The sequence below is a fragment of the Acanthochromis polyacanthus genome, chromosome 3 (assembly GCF_021347895.1).
Source record: "Acanthochromis polyacanthus isolate Apoly-LR-REF ecotype Palm Island chromosome 3, KAUST_Apoly_ChrSc, whole genome shotgun sequence".
NCBI classification, from domain to species: Eukaryota; Metazoa; Chordata; class Actinopteri; family Pomacentridae; genus Acanthochromis; species Acanthochromis polyacanthus.
This window is the reverse complement of record NC_067115.1, coordinates 2,339,607-2,358,780: the sequence shown is the minus strand read 5'-3', so window position 1 is coordinate 2,358,780 and position 19,174 is coordinate 2,339,607. Positions and strand designations below refer to the sequence as shown.

The window sequence follows — 19,174 nt, the reverse complement described above, 5'->3', positions numbered from 1 at the left end:
TTTAGTGGAATATCTCCATAGGGGTACAGAGGAACATTTCCAGCAACCATCACTCCTGTGTTCTAATGCTACATTGTGTTAGCTAATGGTGCTGAAAGGCTCATTGATGATCAGAAAACCCTTGTAGCAGTTATGTTAGCACATGGATAAAAGTGGAAATTTTCTTGAAAAAGCTGAAATTGTCTGGGTGACCCCAAACTTTTGAATGGTAGCGTATGTGTTCTTTTGCCTCAGGTTTTGTGTATGTTTAGGTCAGGGTTGGGTTAATCTTTAAGTGCAATAGAAGGCATTATGTCAGTGGTTCCTTACATATATCTAAATGTAGACGTGTCTGTGTGTAGGGGTATTATGGCGACAAAAACCTGCTTACCCACTAACACTGACTGGATTTAATGGTCCGATATGGTGGATTTTTATTGTGTTTTGTGGTCGGAGCTATTAAGATATAAAGTCACCTCCTCCCCCAGCCCAACTAGATAGCCTCCTAGCTGTACAAGCAATCTGAGCCAACAAAGTACCACAACAGTCATCCAGCTCCAACAGTCCACCACATTTATTTACTTTCTAGAGCTGTTTCTGCTAGTTTTGAAAAGTCTCAGCCACCACTAAAGCACACCAAATGGTCTGTGGTTGACTGCAAGAGTGAACACAAGAGTCTTAAGGCACTCTCACACCACACAACACCACCAGAAATATCCTTAGCGTCGGTGCACTGTGTGGCCAGTTTGGCTAACGTTAGCATTAGCTTTGATTGTATCCCTACAGGCCAGAGGGAAATGAAGGACATTCAGAGACAACACTGTGAAACCGATAAACAAGGAATGAATGGGTTACAGCATTTTCCTGTTGATTGTTCTGGCTCACTGCAATCTAAAATCAGCTGGTGTTTAGATCCATTTCCCTGCCTCCTCCTCTCACATGTACTACATTTTAATACAGCCTAATTCCCATATATTGTTCTTCCTCTGTTGTCAGACAACAACTGCAGTGAAGTTGTGCGCAGCAGCATCAGACACTGGAACAGAGCTAAAATTAAGGGTTACACAGTTCTAATAACTGAACCATCTCTGCAGCATTCTGACCTGAAAATTGTGAGATATTTGATCCATTAATTTGCTGAAAAGGTTACATTATGTGACGCATTTAATGTCTCTGTCAAAAACAAAAACAGTCCCCGTAACTTTGATAACTGAAGTTTATACTCAGCTCTAGGATGAAGTTTACAACTAGATTTGTCAAAAACGACAACAATTCTTCCTATTTGGTTCATCAGAGAATGGGAGTTGGTTATGCAAGGCTTCCAGTTGGGCAATTTTGCAGAAGTGAAAACTGATGTGAAATATTCACATTGCAAAAAGCAAGTTGCATTCGTCTCCATTTCCAACTTGAGCAGCTCCTGATGGAACTACAGATATTTGTAAAGTCATTTCACCTATTCAAAACTGTTCTGGCTCCGTAAGAGCCACTTATATTTCCTTTTGTGAGTTAAAATTTGTTCATAGGGACTTTATTTTGTTGTGACGGTTTGACACTGTCTGGTTTATTTTGGTGTGACACCGGAAGTGATGCTGCTGGCCACTTCCTGTCTAACGGCAACAGACAACCGCAGACAAAAAAGACAAAAACAAAAAACTCAACAAAAACAAGACAGAATATTACAAAAATGAGACATAAAACGAGAAAAAATGAGACAAACGACACGGAACAAAACAAAAGAGACAAAAAGTGAGACCAAAAAATTACAAAGTGACAAAAAAATGGACAAAGGCGAGACAAAAAATGACAGAAATTACACAAACGAGACCAAAAATGACAAAAGCAAGAAACAAAATGACAAAAAAACGAGACAAACAACAAAAGCCAGATTAAAAAACACTAAACAACACAAACAATGCACAAAATAACAAATAAAGCAAAACACAAAATGATTAAAAAAGACAGAAAACACAAGCAATACAAAAAGGAAAAGGAAAACGCCAAAAACGTGAAAGAAAAGTCAGACAATAAACCAAAAAAACAAGGCAAAATATCACAAAAATAAGACACAAAGCAACAAAAGAACAAGCAATCGAGTATTCTACTTTCTGATCAAAACAACTTGTCATGGTCTAGAAATTATTTTAAATTTACGGTTTTATTAATTGACAACCTGCAGTTAATTTCTCTGTCATTTTTACACTTTACAAAGTCGTCCTACAGGCCAGACTGGACCCTCTGGAGGCCCAGCTGTGGCCTGTGGACCGCGTGTTTGACACCCCTGATCTAAAAAGTAGTCATTCAAAAATTAATCAAGTAAGAGTAAAAAAGTATTTGGTGGAAAGACTACTCAAGTACTGAAAGTACTGAGTAACTGTTTGACTGGCTGTATGCTTTTTTTTTTTGCTATTTTTTATTTTATTATTTGGAAATACCAGAATTTGCACATTATTTTAAATTTTGTCTGTCTGATCACATCGTTTCTAAAGATATAAATCAGACATTACAGTCAAACAGTTACTCAGTACTTTCAGTACTTGAGTAGTCTTTCCACCAAATACTTTTTACTCTTACTTGAGTAATTTTTTGAATGACTACTTTTTACTTCTACTTGAGCAATATTATTCTGAAGTAACATTACTCTTACTTGAGTACGATTTTTTGGCTACTCTGTCCACCTCTGGTTTCAACGCCGAGAAAATGAAGCCCGGATTTTGCTACTTCCTGGTCGACATTTTGGATTTTTTGGAGCCAGTGATGTAAAAAGCGTCATCAAACAGACTGGACCGGAGAGCAACTAGGGGCAGGACCAGTCTATGGGCGGACCAGACTGAGAGCTGAGGACTCTCTTATCCCGCCAACATTTTACCGCAGAGGCTTCCGTTGCTGTCTATCAAGTATAGCCACGCCCCCTGGCTCCGCCAACTTTAACGATTTATGTAAAATTCAGTATTGATTTATTTTAAGATCGGCCACCTGATCTCTCATTTTGACCATGAAAACTAACGGGAAAAAAATCCTGAGCTGTAGAACATCAGTCTATCAAATTTTATTTTTTCCAAAAATGAATTGGGGTCTATGGAGCAAAAGCTTTTTGGAGCCAACCCTAGCGGACGGCGGGATATTGCAAGTTTTTGACACTTCCGGGTGGGCTTCAATTCTGGAGCCAGATGCTACGTCCATCTTTATATACAGTCTATGGTGTTGTTTAGCACATCGTTTTACTGTAGCAGCCCAAGTCATCCATCAGGTCTTGATTCTGTCTCACTTTGGTCATTTTAATAACGATGAAGCTCTCCCCTCCCTCACTTGCTCTCCCGAAGGCCCCGTTTATTTACTTTTTTGTCATTTTCCATTCCTCCCAAACATCCCTCCGTCACTGAACCAGAAGGTGGAGTAACGAGATACCTGGATCAATCCTCCCCTCCGCTATCACCACAACAACTGCCAACACCTACGCCTCTGAATCCCCTTGACAAAAAGCTGCCGTCACAGTTAGTTTCCTCTCCTCTGGTCATAACTCACAGCAAAGTACCTGCACTGAAATCAGTCAACCTGGCGCTCAGGAACAAAAATGGCAGAGCGTGGGCTTGAAGCGGCTCGTAAACATAGTTTGCGAGGACGTTTCACTGAGGTCAGGTGGGAATGCATAAATCTCAACTTGTTTTTCACGCTGTTAAAGGGCCATTAAGTAAGATTTGCACTACCCCGTAACAGCAAATGACTGTGATATATCTCAATAAAGATCAATATTTTAGTGATTCCTGAGCAGCATGGTGGGGAATCTGCCATTTGGACCCTCCCTGTGTCCCACTGAGGAAGGTGCTGAGAGAAAATTGTTCCATGATTTCTTAATTTCAACTACGCAAAAGTATCTTGTAGCTCACTGGATTCAATCAATCCTGACAGTCACAAGAAGTTATTTACATTGTTTTAGCTGCTAACTTTATTAGTATTTTCAGCAATACCAACTTTTGACTGGTAGTTTAAATTTAACGACTTTCTTTTATCCATAATTAGTTTTTGTCACGTTTAGAAAACTGTCTTCTACATTTTTTTCCATTTGTTCTCAATAACTCAGTCAGTCTGAGCTATTGAGGACAAATTTTACTTCATAAAATGGAAGCTATATAACTATAAGCAACCTTTCTAATATCCAAAGAATATGTGAACTCTATATAACATCTGTAAGAATTTGTTGTGAAACTGACAGATATTGTGCTCAAGTACATGTTCATATCACATATTTAAAGAGCCAGTTCTCTCAGCTTTTTTATATTTTTCCTTCGTGTGCAGAAGTAAATTCAAATCTGCAATGATTCCAAGATTTCCTTAAACCAAATATGCTTTTGTGCTCTTTTTCTGTCTTCTTTTCAAATAAAATCTTTGAGTTTAGTCTCAATTTTTTTTTTAAACTACACAGAAACAAAGTGCTAGCCTAGCCGCGCTAGACAACCCACGGCAACGAATTTAATTCTCTGCCCGGGTGGGTCTAGTTACCCTCCATAAGGCTCGAGGCTGGATTCTCCTAAAACTGGCCGGACCAATCACCATGAAGTGTAGAGTCAGAAGGCGGGCGTAACTAAGTGACGACAGAGGCGCGACGATTCTGACAGAAACAACCGGCGCACAATAAACAGTTATCTTTCGACTCGGCTTTGGCCACAGCCCTTAAAGATTTGAAGCTAAAATTCAACTTGAAAGATAAACAAAGGACGGCACTGAAGTGTTTCATTGAGAAGAAAGACGTATTTGGACTTATGCCAACGGGATATGGCAAATCCTTAATATACCAGTTGGCTCCGGTGGTTGGGAAGCTAATGGGACTTAGCCACAATCCGCCGGTGCTCTAGGAACTCCGTCAGCCTATTCATTGCGCTGACTGGTTGTATACCTACCCAATTGCTGCAGAGTGATTTGAAAGACAACCTTTTAGTCCGCCTCCCTCCCTGTCGAGCGGTCCCAGACCCTTGTGCCTTCAGAACATGGGTCTAGCGCGGCTAGGCTAACAAAGTGCTGTTAAACAGACTGATTACTTTGATGTGTAACTACCTTAAACCTCAAACTGACAAGTGCTGAGAGAAGGCTTTTCCTCATGAAGAACTGTCCCGTTCAATAAGTAACTGCTCCTCTGACACTGCCGTTCTGCAGCGTTTTATTAGCTCTGTACAACCAGGAGAGCTGTAACTCTGAAGCAGACGGTTCACTGGAGACTAAAAGATGCCTGTGCCTTTTATATCTGTCAGGAAAGTTTTCAGAATGCAGCAAACCGGGAAACAAACTTTCTTGAAGCAACAAAAGCTGATTCCAAACAAGATTTTCACACATGGGCCTTGATAAGATGCGTGGTGAGTACAGCTGTGTTAGCCGGGCAATTTAGCTCATTTTATCTTGGTGATAAATAATCTACTTCTGATGCTCTTAGCTCAGTCCACTAAGGCTGAGTTAAACCTCTGATGATAAACCACAGCGTAAGCAGTAAAACTTAAGAAAATTAAGGATGAAAAGTAAACAAACATCAGTGGACCAAGTGCACTGAAGTTAAAGGAGAACGCGTCCTGGATGTTTTCTGGTGTGACTTTCTGAAGTATCCTCGTGGCATTGCTGTAGACCAGGGGTGTCCAACATGAGGCCCGCGGGCCAAAACTGGTCCACCAGAGGGTTCAATGTGGCCCACAGGATACGTTTGAAAAGTAAAAATGACAGAGAAGACATTAACTGCAGATTGTAAATTAGTAAAACTATAAATTTAAAATAATTTCTAGACCATGACAAGTTTTTTTGATCATAAAGTAAAATAATAGATTGTTCATTAGTCTTTTGTCATTTTTTGTATCATTTTTGTAATATTTTGTCTTGTTTTTGTTGTTTTTTTTGTTGACTTTTGCCGTTTGTCTCATGTTTTTGTCATTTTGTTTCCCGTTTTGTCGTTTTGTATCTCCTTTTTGTCTTGCTTGTCTTTTTTGTATCATCTTTGTCATTTTGTGGGATTTTTTGTCTCGCTTGTGTTGCTACTCTACTTTTTTGTCATTTTGTTTCTTGTAATTTTGGTCTTGTTTGTGTCATATGTGTAATTTTTTGTCTTGTTTTTGGCATTTGTGCATTTTTTTGTCACTTTGTGATTTTTTTGTCTAATTTTTTGTCTCTTTTTTGTTTTGTTTCATGTCACTTGTCTCCTTTTTTGTCGTTTCGTGTCTTGTTTTTGTCATTTTGCATCAGGTTGTTGTAAATTTTGTCGTGTTTAGTTTTTTTGTCTGACTTTTGTCATTTTTATCATAAAGTAAAACACTGTGTCATTCAGCTCCAGATACCTGTAACTAAATGTTGTGTTCCTTTGTAGACACTCTGTGATCTGGAAGTTGTAATGTGGAAATGATAAACTGTTTCCAGCTCTAAGCAGATTAGAGACAATATTTAGTGACAGCAGTTGCCAAGCTGGTGAGAAATGACTTTTCACCCTGTGTCTGCCTCTGTGCGTGCGTGTGTGTGTGTGTGTGTGTGTGTGTGTGTGTGTGTGTGTGTGTGTGTGTGTGTGTGTGTGTGTGTGTGTGTGTGTGTCTGAGTGAGATGAGGTTCATTCTGTTCTGCAATCGGCCTCTCCACTTCCTGTTCTATGACCAGCTTCCGTTTCAGTATTGTTAACGGAGTCACTACTCGGAGGCGGCTTCCCCTCAGCCGAGACAACCTGCCTGCACGGCTTCCTGTGTGTCTGTTTGTGTGCGTTTTTGCGTTACAGGCTCCATGCTTGCGTTTTTGTGTGTTCATGCGACTAAATATATATTAGGTCCTCTGGTTTTTTTGTGTGTGTGTGGAAAGGAAGGGAAACAAATCTTGCATTTTGCGTTTGCACTAAGAAGAGCGAGAAACTCTCAGGAAGTATCGTCCTCTTTCAGCCGTACAACAGAGTCTCATTTTCTATCTGTGTTTCTCGAAAAGGGCTGTGTGGCCTGTGGAACAGAAAACAGGAACCTCTCAGATGAATGCTTCATCATCAGTTTCACCTGTTTCATGAAAGGAATAAAGAAGCACCGCACAGAACCAAATGTAATCTTCTGTATTTAGAGAGTATATTTACAAGATATGTTTGTTACAAAGTATATGTGGTATGTATTTAAATACAGCTATCTGAAAAACAAGCCTTTTTACCTGAAGATGCCGTGTCTGTGAACCACGTAAGCCAATGATAATTTCTGTGCCAACTCAAAATGACACACGTTGTTTCCAGAGATTAACTCAAGTCTGATTTGGAGCCAGGCTGGACAAATGGACTCTCTGCAGATTAGAGATGCTGCGCTATGAGATAAACAGATGTTCCTCCTCAAGTGCTTTAACATGCTGCTCATTGAGAGGACAGTGAAGGGACAAGTAAAACACCATCAAGAGTGTGTTTGTGTGTTTATGACAGAGAGAGAGAAAAAAAATTTTTTTTTTGACTCTGTTATTTGCAATTCAAAATAAGGGACCAGTGCTTCTCAGAAATTCTGCATCCACTACCACAGCTCTTGCATGTTTAAAATATTGGATTATCTGTCGTAAAATATTTTAAAATTACTTCTAGATACCTCCAAAGACAAGGCTTTTAGTTTCCTACTTTCTGTGTGAGCCTCCGCTTTCACTAAAATATGTGTTTGCATCTTCACTGCAGCCGTTAAATCAAACTAAAGCCCTGAAACTGTCACGTCAGATGCACTTTTTAGTTTGCAAATCAATCCCTAAATGTTTAAGATGAAGTCAAACACACTGCAAAATTGCAAACATGTTTCTATCCCCAGGCTGGAATTAAGAAAAGGTTTAGTCTCTGAGCTTTTTGCATTTCTTCCCCCAGTAAATTGACATTTGTCCACACAACAGACAGTCACTCAAGAACTAATCATCAGTCAGTCAGCAGACCTACAGCTTCACAGCAGAAAGGAAGCGAGTGTTTTCATGTCATCATTAGGCCTACAGCACAGTGCCTGATGAGTCAGATGGGCTTTTTTAAGTAAAGGAATGAAATGCTCACTTTAAATGAGTTCATGTGTTCTCGCATGACCTCTAACTGCTGTAAAGCCACTGTCTGTGAAACTATATAAACAGAGAAACTGTGGTTTGATTGTGAAATAAGAACATGTGTAACTGTTTAAGTCAGTCTCTTTTCTCAGGATTTTTCTGTCGTGATCACTGTTTTAATCACGGTGATATCAGTAATTTGGTTTGATTCAGCAGAAGATGACCAGCTCAAATGCAGCCTGATGATGTGCCACTGAGGAATATTCCGTTATCTTAGTGAGGATGGTGACTTTGGATAAGAACGGCAGCTGAAACTCTGAAGTGTGACAGTTTTGGGAGCACGAACACTTACATGCGCCTTGGTTCTGGAGATCCAAGTCTCCAAAAGAAGCGCAAGGCGCGTCTTGTGGAACCTCCCGGTGGTTTTCACAGCGATGTAGATGTCCTCCAGCTCCAGTTTTGACTCGGTTACATGTGCACTCTCAGAGATTCCTCCCTTCACGTCAGTAAAACGTGTTTCGCCACCACCACTGCTGCTGCTGCTATTGCCAGCCGGGCTGTGCGCGTCCTTGGCACTGGACGGAGCCTGCTGGATGGAGCGCAGGGGCGCACGGGTTGAAGGATGATGAGCGACTCTGGGAAGGCTGGTGGCGCGCAGCTGAAAATCCACGTAGAGGATGATGAAGAAGGTGAAAATCAAGAGGGGCAAGCTCCGGCGTATCCATCTCTTATGCATGGTAGAACAGAAAAAGTTCTTTACATCCCACAGAGCGTTAAAATCATCTTCTTGGTCCCCGTTTTTAAAGTCATCCTCGTGGTTTTTTTTTTAATTAATTTTGGTCTAATTTCGTAGCGGTTCCTCCATCACTTCTTCTTCTTCCTTCTTTATAACGCTGTCGTCAAAGTTCCTCACTAATTACTTTATGATCTCCATGATTGATTATCGGTTATCAGAGTGATTTTAATCATAAAGCTGATCCGGTTTTTAGAATTTAGCCTGTTGTGAAAGCACAGCTACACGGATTTCCTCTCATTTTCTGAATAGAAACCACTGCCACTACGATATATTTGACTTTACTGTCGCAGCTCTGCCCTCTCTGCGGTCAAGTTACACGGATTCAAGTAGGACGACTTCCTCCTGACGCTTTCAAAATAAAGCACAGCAGCTGGAACCGTGAAACACATCCGGTTAAAATCTTTACTCGAGGCTGAATCACATAATATGGGGCACAAGCACTGGGCAGGACATTATATGTAACCTACATATACAATTAACTCAGTAGATCACTTTACTTTCTTGTGGTGTAGAGATTTAATTTTAAATCAATAAATCTTCCCACCAATCGTCATTCATTTATGTAAAATGACCAGATAAAAATTACATGAAACATATTTGTAGAAATTTTCAAATTATTATTATTTTTTTTTAAAGATCTAATTTGCCAAGTTGGCCAGATCCTGAATTAAGAACTTAGAAGTTCCATGTTATACTTTTGGTCTCTAAAAAGCAAACAAGAATGTTCAGCCTCAACAAAACATTCGGATAGCAAGGTTAAGCTACGAAATTTCTATGGGTTTGCACTTACATCAAAGCACCTCATTTAAAATAAATAATTGAGGTGACGAATGCGAAACTAATACAATACTCCCATTAACTCAATAACTTTTGTTGTTGTTTCTTTGGGGTTTTTTGTGATACAAGATATTTCAAGTGCCAAGTCCCAGCTGAGACAACATAAAATCATTCCCAAAATCAACAACTGATATTTTGAGCTGTAGAAATAAGCAAATCCAACGTATTTCACCGAAGCTAAAATGTTAAGTTAATTCATAAATTTGTGCTTTGAAATTTGCTCACACAACTTTGAGGTCTGCATTCAATTGTTTGACATGTCCATCAACATCTGCCTTATTGGTTTATAAATTTTTACTATGTTTATCTCATTAGTGACAAGTAATCAGTTAACAGTTGACCATTAACACCTACGATTTCTATTAGCTGTCTACGCATTTTTGCAGGTTTCTAATAATAAATAGTCAACTAAAAAGTCTTTGTTGCCTGAACTCCAACTAAAGACGTTTGTTGAGCAGAGTAAAAACTGATATTTTCAAGTACATTCGTCATTTTAGCTGAACCAACTTTACTTTTCGCCGTGTACCCAAGACACCACTAGGGTGCAAGCGACAGATACTAACTTTTGCATTTGGAAATTTTTTTAAGAATCCATTTTCACTATGATGTTGTGAGGTACTGAGTGTAAATTCCTTGGGAGGATGTTAGTTTTATTATTTAAAATTAACTTTACAGGATTTTAAATGTGCAAGAAGTAACATGGCGTTACGATCGAACCTCAGCGGGATGTAACAGAACAACCAGACGTAATTGGTTTAGGAAAAGGAACTTATTGCTCAGTTGCAAATTAACACAAAACTGATCAGAAAGACACGCAAGATCGGTGGATGTCGCCAATCCAAAGAACAAAATAAAACCAAATGAAGGCTAACAGAGTATCTAACCTAGCTAGCACAAACAAAACACCTCACACAAGTAACAGAAACTAATACAAACAGTGAATAATGCACAGAACGAAACAAAACCGGTCCCTTACATACATTCAACACACTGTACATGAAGTCTCAAATTACCAAATAGCTTCTTCATGAAGTTGGTGGACTGCTGACTGGAGCCACTAAGACTTGAGGCTCCATGAGCAGAAGCTCTAAATTGTCCACAGTCACCCTTTAGTGACTACGGAACTGACGGCCCGCACAGGAATACAAACACAACTCACACAAAGTCGCCAGAGCTAACTGGTCACAAATAAATACCAGCCGCCTTGACTGAGAGCTTGGTTGCAGTTTTATAGCTGTGTGTGGTGATTGCTGGGACCTTCTGGGAGGAGGAGTTGTGGTGGTGGACCAATCCAATGTGTCGGGAGGCGGGGAGATCAAGGTCTTCTACTCCAGACTCATCATGCTCCCAAACATCTGGACCCATACATACAAGAAGACAAGAAGGAATCCACCCAAAGAACAAGATAATAGCAGTGATACATTTTATTTGTAAGTGCCTTTACAGCCCACCCAAGGTCACTTTACAGGAAAAACCATTCAAAAAGAGATTAAAAAACATAATTAAAGAAAGAGGCGGTTAGAGTGAATAAATAGTCTTGAACAGATGAGTTTGGATTTGAAGCGAGGCAGAGAATCGATATTTCAAATGTCCGGTGGGAGTGAGTTCCAGAGTTTGGGAGCAGAGCGGCTGAAAGCTCCCCGTGGTGCTGAGGGTTAGGAGGGCACTGTGAGGTGGATGGAGGAAGAGGATCTGAGAGCGGGTGGAGGAGGCGATGGGGAGGAGATCAGACAGATAGGGAGGGGTGAGGTAGTGGATGGCTTTGAATGTATACAGGAGGATTTTGAATTCTGGTCTGGATTTGACAGGGAGCCAGTGGAGATGATGGCACACATTCACTGAAGACCACAACACATGGTCTGCCACAACTGTACACACTCTGTAATATTGCTTCTCATTGATAAGCAGCTTTAGTCTGATCGTGCAACGCTTGTTAAGGACCAACACTTACCTTAATCTGATGGTTTATGTACAACGTGTTGTCTGGTCTTTCACCATACACGTTTGTTCAACTGCTTGTTTGTAGGACTGTGAAGCTCAACATTTTTAACAAAGACTGTGAGTGTTTTGTTTAATTTATTTCACACAAATCAAAATATACTGTCTGCAATAGCGACTGGGCGCTCCTGTTCTCCCAGAGGATGAATCCTGAAGCTAACTTTACACCTGGCACCACCAACAGGTCAAAAAATTTTACCCAGCTGATATTTTCTTCTTTTTTCAGCTACTTCACTTCAATCAGTCTGTTTCTTATCTCTTATTATCTCATCTCAGTGTGCTGTCTGTCTGTCTGTCTGTGTGTGTGTGTGCACGTGTGTGTGAAGATCTGGCAAAAATTCATAGCGTAAGAATCAATCACAAACCTTACAGCAGACAACTTATCACAGCCCAGTGAGTCTGGTGTCATCTGTTCACTCAGCCAGAAACAGCAAACCGCAGCAAAACTCTCCGCCTTCTTCCTTCCTCTTCGGCGCTCACACTCACCGTTACACAGCTTTCTGAAGGTTCTCTGTGCCCAAAAACACTGCAAAACTGCTGTATAGGAAGTTTAAAATTACGACTTTGCAATAGCAGGGTTTCGTTTCCAAAACAAAAGTACAGGTTGCTTTATTTGGGGGTCATTAAAGTTTCATCTTCTGTTATGCAAAAACAGCAAAAACGCTTCCTGAAATCAGTCAGTAAGCATTTAAAGCAGATAATGTCCTCAAAAACGTAGCTAGTTTGAAAGTAAAGCAACAGGGATGACTCATATCTTCATGTTGGTTTTTCCTAATGGTGGTAATTTTGAAAGGGAGCTGTCTGCCAGGATTAAACCCGACAGTAGACCGACTCTCGTGTGTCTCTGCAAGTTTCAGAACAGTCGTGAGGCTGGAGTGAAATGGGGAGGGTCAATTTCAAGAGGTGAACAAACAATCTAATTACATTTTTTATTTGTAAGCAGCTGGCTTGATGTGAGATTTACAGGAAGTAGTGATAACGACAGTCTGAATAAACTGAAAGGAGAAAAAGGTGTGTTACAGGCTGGTGAGGAATTAAAGGAACCAGTGGCTAGTAAAAACAGTAAAAAGTACTTCTGAATAATCACCTTTATCCAGCGATGAAACATTTCTCTGATCCCTCAACGATGCCCCCATCAACAGGACACAAAGGCTCACTGAACGGTTTCATTATGACTCAGAACTCAACCCAATCAAACACCTGTGGGGAGAGTTTAATGCAAAATGTTTGCCAGTGCTTTCCATCAGCATCATTAAACCCCTCCTGAGGGGCTAAAAATGGTGTTTCATGACTTCAGTGAGTTGAGAGAACTGGAGAGTACACTGGAAAAAAAATGCCCCTCCCAAAACAAGAAATGACACTTTTACCTTGGAATAAGTGAAAAATCTGCCAAAAGAACAAGTGGAAAATGTCTTGGTAAGATTTCTTTAAATAAGATACGATATTTAGAATATTGAGATCTTAAAATTAGCTGGGAAAACTTATTTTAAGCTCTATTTTACCAGGATTGTCATAAGTGTCTGAAAATAAGACAAACATGCTAAAAAAAAAAAGAAGCAGTTTTTCACTCAAAAATAGATTTTTGCTTTCATGTAACCTTCTAATTTCAGATGTATTAACCCTGCTGTTGTCCTCATTTGTAGGCGCCAAAAAATATAATTTCCTTGTCTGAAAAAAATCCCAAAATTCAGCAAAAAAAATTCCCCAAATTTCTAAAAATTTGCAAAACCTTCAGGAAAAAAAATCTAATAATTCTGTAAAAGTTTTCATTTTAAAAAAAATCCCCAAATTTGGCAAGAAAATTCTTGTAAATATTTTCAGAAAATTAATAAAAATCTTCCAAAAAAATCTAAAGTGATTACAGATATATCAGCAAAGCGTCCAATATTGTCTTTAAGAACATTCACAAAAAAAATCAACCAAAATCCAGTGAAATTCGCTGGATTTTGGTTGATTTTTTTTGTGAATGTTCTTAAGAAACATTTTTAACATTTCATTTTTCCACCAAAAAATGAAAATGTGGACATCAGAAATTTCACTGTGAAAACATCTTTTTTTTCCTCCACATTTTCAAACTTTAAAACGGGTCAATTTTGACCCGCAGGACGACACGAGGGTTAAGGCAGAACACAGTAAGTTGTTACAGTCGATAATAAGGTGAATAAAGATGGGCTGATGGTGCACAGGCAGAACATTTCACATCCCACAAACAACGTGTCTCTAAAGAAATCTGTCTGGACTGCTGTTTGTTTGGTTCTAATCTAATGTACAGTCTTAAAGTTGGAGAATTCTGAATAAATCTGCTCTGTCAAATTTAACTCTACCTGCTTCGGGAACCCATTGGCATCATCCAGACATGACATCATCTACGATTGCAAACTGTTTAGCTGTGCATTGGACTTGAACTTTCAGGGAGGAAGCGTGGAATGTGTCCTTTTATGAATCTGCAGGTCTCTCTCAGCTGATAGCAGCCCAGTTCTGTCTCCTGTTCCCTGAGCTGCCGTCTCTGGAGACCGTCACCAAAGAGAGAAAGAGCTTGATACAATTAATTCACCTCAGACCCTCATCGCCACCTTTGTTTATTTGTCCTTTCTCAGCGTTCTCGCCTTACAATCCATCCCTCCCTCCCCTTTCCTCTCCCTCTTCCACTGACCAGCTGCTTTCCTCATCCCCACTATTCCCCAGCCCGCCCCGCCCCGCCCCTCCTGGTCCCGCAGGTAAACCAGAGACGCCCGGGGCACACCCTGGCTAGGAAAGGCCCAGGATCGCCTTACGGCCTAGCTGAAAAGTCCTCTTTCTGAAACAGCGAGTACATCCTGGCCCCACTTTGAACAAAGGGCCAGGGAGAGTCGAGGGACCAGACCCCCTTTCAGGGCTTTGTCTGTCTGCCTCTCTGAGCTCTGAGTCAGACAGGGACTTGGACCGCACTCAAGAACTGGGATTGAAGAAACATTACAGATGCACAAAGTGAGGAAGTCATAAGATCAAGCGCTGCAAACTTTGAAAACAGCAGTCATAATGGAAATAAGTCTGTGAGGGTGGAATAAGCATTAATTTACCATTAAAACTTGACAGAAGTTGCTTGAACATGCATTTTTCATTTTGTTTTGTTTTATTGTAAGATGTAACCGATGCTTTAATGGCCGTTTATCTCCTTATGACACGAATATTTCAACAAAATTTTGTGAAATGTCTGCAAAGATGTCTGCATGTCATTTTTCTAGCAAATCAAAAAGCAGGGCTCACCGGGACAGACGTTTCTGTCCTCATTTTACCTGCTGGAAATCATCTTGTATCAGTGCATTTTAGGAGACGTGGAGCGCTAATCTTGGGTCCCGGTGACAGACTAAACCCCAAAGAGGAAACCACTTAACTCCACCGGCAGGTAAAATGACCTCTGTGTGTGTGTGTGTGTGTGTGTGTGTGTGTGTGTGTGTGTGTGTGTGTGTGTGTGTGTGTGTGTGTGTGTGTGTGTGTCTCTGATATGCCCCAGTCAGAGCAAAGCTTAAGTACCTGAAAATCCCCCTCTTAACCTTCAATCTTCTGCTGAAATTCAATTCTCAGAATGAGAGAGCACATCGGGGTTTGAAACTGTGAAAAAAATGCTTCAATCTCTGCAAGCTAAGGAGGTTAAAGATGCAATTTATTTAAAAAGATAAGACATTTCAACCTTTAATTGATAACATGAAAGTCGTTCTTCTAAACCAGACTGCTTTGCTCCAGGCTGATCTAATCTTAGGGTGCAGTTATTATGATACACGACGATAATTAAACATCATGAATGGAAACTACAAAGTGGAATATTCTTTAGAAAGCCCTGCAGAGAGTTTATGAGTAGAAATGCCAGTCAGAGGGCCATGCTGTCTTTAGTGTCTTTGAGGCATCAGCTGAAACCAGTCCAGCTAAAACAGGAATCCATTATAACATGTTAAACATCTTCATGGATTTTATTGACACTGGATCTGACACATGTTGGAAAGCAAAAGAATCTACTTTTGGTAAAAACCGTTGTGTCTATTGATTCACTTAAAGCCTTTACATCGGATTTGTGGTTCAAAATAATAAGAATGTACAATAAAAATGTGTTAAGAAGAATATTTTTCATGTTTTGGCTATAATTATGGATTAAAATGTGGCTTATAGGTATTACAGAGTTGCTTTTATTGGTGCATATATAGCAGGTGATGTGGCTGTTTTATAGCAAATGGTCAGCAGAGGTCGCTATAAACCTTCTGTATCCTCTTGGACCTGTTAAAAGTCTCAAAAAAGCTTTTAATAGATTTTTTTTCTCAAATTTATTTTTTAAATTTACCCATCTGTTATTTTATCCGCTCTATTTTTGCTTTCCTTTCCTTAGTTGTGTTTTATTACTCCTCAAATGTGCTTTACATCATGTAAACCTTGGGGTGGGTGGGTAGCATAGAGGGATGGGAATGGTGAATTTATTATTTCTATTGCATTTGCTGAACAAAGCTCTGTTACATTCCGGGGATGAGTGTATTAATTGAAGTGATTTGCATTTGTTCTCTCATTTATGTCTCTATGGGAAAATAATTGTAAAAAAACAATAAAACATACCGAAAAAAAAAACAATTCTATTTTTCTTTAATGACTTCATCATTCTTTATGCTAAAAAGCATTTTCAGTAGACGCCACGATAAATGGAATCAGGCTGATCAGAGGAAAAAAGTCTTGTTCAAATTGAATTTAAAGGATATCTTTGACTTGCATCACTTCATCTCTGTTTAAACTGTGTTATGGGGCTGTGTAGCTGTCTTCTCTTACAGCATGTTGCCACTAGATGTCACTGTCAGCCACGTTCTGTATACTGTAAGTCACCATGGCAACAAACTGAAGAACCTGAGACAGTGAACATAAGATCTGCATAATAGCTAGCTGGTCAAGCGCACACCAGAATGTTTACACCCAGAATTCTAGACTTAAATGTGCACAGAAAAAACATCAACAAACGCCTTATTATTAATATAGTTAGGAATAATTAATTTTATCACCTGAAATCCAGCTCTATAAACACCCTGCAGCCTAAAAGCTAAGCCCAGCTAACTAAACTAGCTAAACATAGATTAGAATGCTGCCTGCACTAAAAACAGATTCTGATTTAGCAGAATGTCACACACACAAAAATAAATAAAACAAAACAAAACACAGCAACACAAAACAGAAGATGTAGCTCCTGCTGGACAGGTGAGGCCGACACAGACAGACACGCAAAACACAAAATGAAGTGTCTCATTTACTTTTCCAGGTTCCATCCTGTAATTTCAGATTTTAGAGATCTAAACGAGCTCTCAGAATTAAAAAAGACTCCTCAGAGAATGACTGTATCTACGTACCACAAAAAAAAGCAAAAGTATAGATTTGAAAAGACAAGAACAATTCTACAAAGATAACGCATTAAAAATATATGGTAAAATGTTAGAAAAGACAGTAAAACCTCTGAAATGGGCAACAATAAAGATTATTAAGATTTAGGAAAGACCAAAAAATAAACATTAGAAAAGAGCAACAGTAAAATATTAGAAAAAGCATTAAAACATTAAAGGGGACAACAAAGAAGCAGAAAACATATGATTATTGTAAAAAAATAATGGCAGTCAGTACAAGTGGGGTTTTTAAAAGCTTTTTAATTGAAGCACTGTCTGAGTGGTTCTGACTGCAAGGGGAAGCTTTTCCAGAAGGTTTGAGCTAAAACAATAAAAGTCCTTTGTTTGGAACAAACACATTCTCTAACCTGACAGGTCCAGGTACAAAATAAGTGGTTAAGAACTGGAGTGAAGATGTTCCACTGTCCAGTGTCTGTCAGCAGTTCTACTGTTAGAACCAGCTGTAAATGGACAAACACTTCAGCATTTAGATAATTAAATAGTCAGTCTAATTGTACAAAAATGAGAAAATGAGAATCAGTGTTCGGTTATGTTTTTGGTGGGCGCTGGTTTGAATTTGACAACATCTCTAATCTATGATCTACTGTACATATGTAAGCAATACACACTCTCTGGCCACTTTATTAGGTACACCTTGCTAGCAAAAGGCTGAAACCTCTTTTGTCTTCAGAAGTGTCTTAATTCTTAGTCGCATACTTTGAACCAGGTGTTGGAAACATTCCTCAGAGGTTTTAGTCGATAGCGTGATGCAGTTGCTGCAGATTTGTTGGCTGCAAGTCTATGATGTGAATCTCCCATTCCACCACATCTAAAGGTTCTACTGGACTGAGATCTGGTGACTGTGGAGGACAGTGGAGTACATGGAACTCATTGTTATGTACAAGAAACCAGTTTGAGATGGTTTGAGCTTTGTGACATGAAGCATTATCCTGCTGGAAGTATCATCAGAAGATGGTCCACTGTGGTCATAAAAGGATGGACATGGTTAGCAACAACATTCAGGTACCTTACAGTGTTTAAATGATGCCCAATTGATACTAAGGGGCCCGAAGTGTGCCAAGAAAATATCCTCCACACCATTTTACCACCAGCAGCCTGACCAGTTGATACAAGGCAGGATGGATCCATACTTTCATGGTGTTTTAGCCAAGTTCTAACTATCTGAGTGTCACAGCTGAAATGGAGACTCGTCAGACTAGGAAACATTTTTTCCAATCTTCTATTGTCCAGTTTTTGATGAACCTATTCTTAGCTGACAGGAACCCTGATGTGGTCTTCGGCTGCTGTAGAACATCTTCTTCCAAGCTGGACATGTTGTGGTTCAGAGATAGTATTCTGCATTCCTTGGTTGTAACAAGTGGTTATTTGAGTTCCTGTTGCCTTTCCATCATCTCCAACCAGTCTGCCCATTCCCCTCTGACCTCTCACATCAACAAGGCATGCTGGTCCACACATCCATCGCTTTCTCTTTCTCAGACTATTCTCTGTATCAACTAGAGATGGTTGTGCGTGAAAATCCCAGTCAGCAGTTTCTGAAATACTCAAACCAACCATGTCACGTTCAAAGTAACTTAAATCCCCTTTCTCCCCCATTCTGATGCTCAGTTTGAACTTCAGCAGGTTGTCTTGACCACGTCTAAATGAACAAATGCACTGAATTGCAGCCATGTGATTGGCTGATCAGCTGTTTGTGTTAACAGGACATTGAACAGAAGAATCTCATAAAGTGGCCAGTGGTCTTGCTGTGTTAGTGTTCAAACTGCCATCCATTACTGTTCCTTTTGAACTGATCTGAACTGAACTGGGGGCTTTATGCTTTAGTTAAGGCTGCTGCTAAAAACACTTCATAAGATACACTAGTGTCGCTTTCAAATTCCATATATTCAGATTATTTCAATGTTACACACATACTCTGATGAATATCTGTGTTTTTAACTTGTCAAAACACAGATTTAGGCTTCCAAGTTTTAACAAACCAAGGGGAGAAAAGTCCCGTCAGCTGGCAGGGTGCGCTCTCATTATCCTTCAGAATCGGTTTCACGTTCCAACATGTATTTTTGAACTATTGCAACAATGCAACCTGCTGCCATTACGCAGTGCAGAGTACTTTTGCAGTGTTTGAGCAGAGTAATAGGTGAGCTGGTGTGCTTGAGCTGTAGCTAGCAGGAAGGGT

General features: G+C 39.7%; 1 protein-coding gene across 1 annotated transcript in view; it reads right to left on the bottom strand.

The window, feature by feature from the left end:
- The window catches only part of mfng (MFNG O-fucosylpeptide 3-beta-N-acetylglucosaminyltransferase), a 31,960-nt gene extending 22,879 nt beyond the window's left edge, over positions 1-9,081 (bottom strand). The window contains exon 1 of the mRNA XM_022205530.2: positions 8,318-9,081. Within this exon, the coding sequence (XP_022061222.2) occupies positions 8,318-8,701 (384 nt within the window). The 5' untranslated portion in view covers positions 8,702-9,081. The remainder of the gene's footprint in view (positions 1-8,317) is intronic.
- Between the last annotated feature and the right edge of the window lie 10,093 nt (positions 9,082-19,174).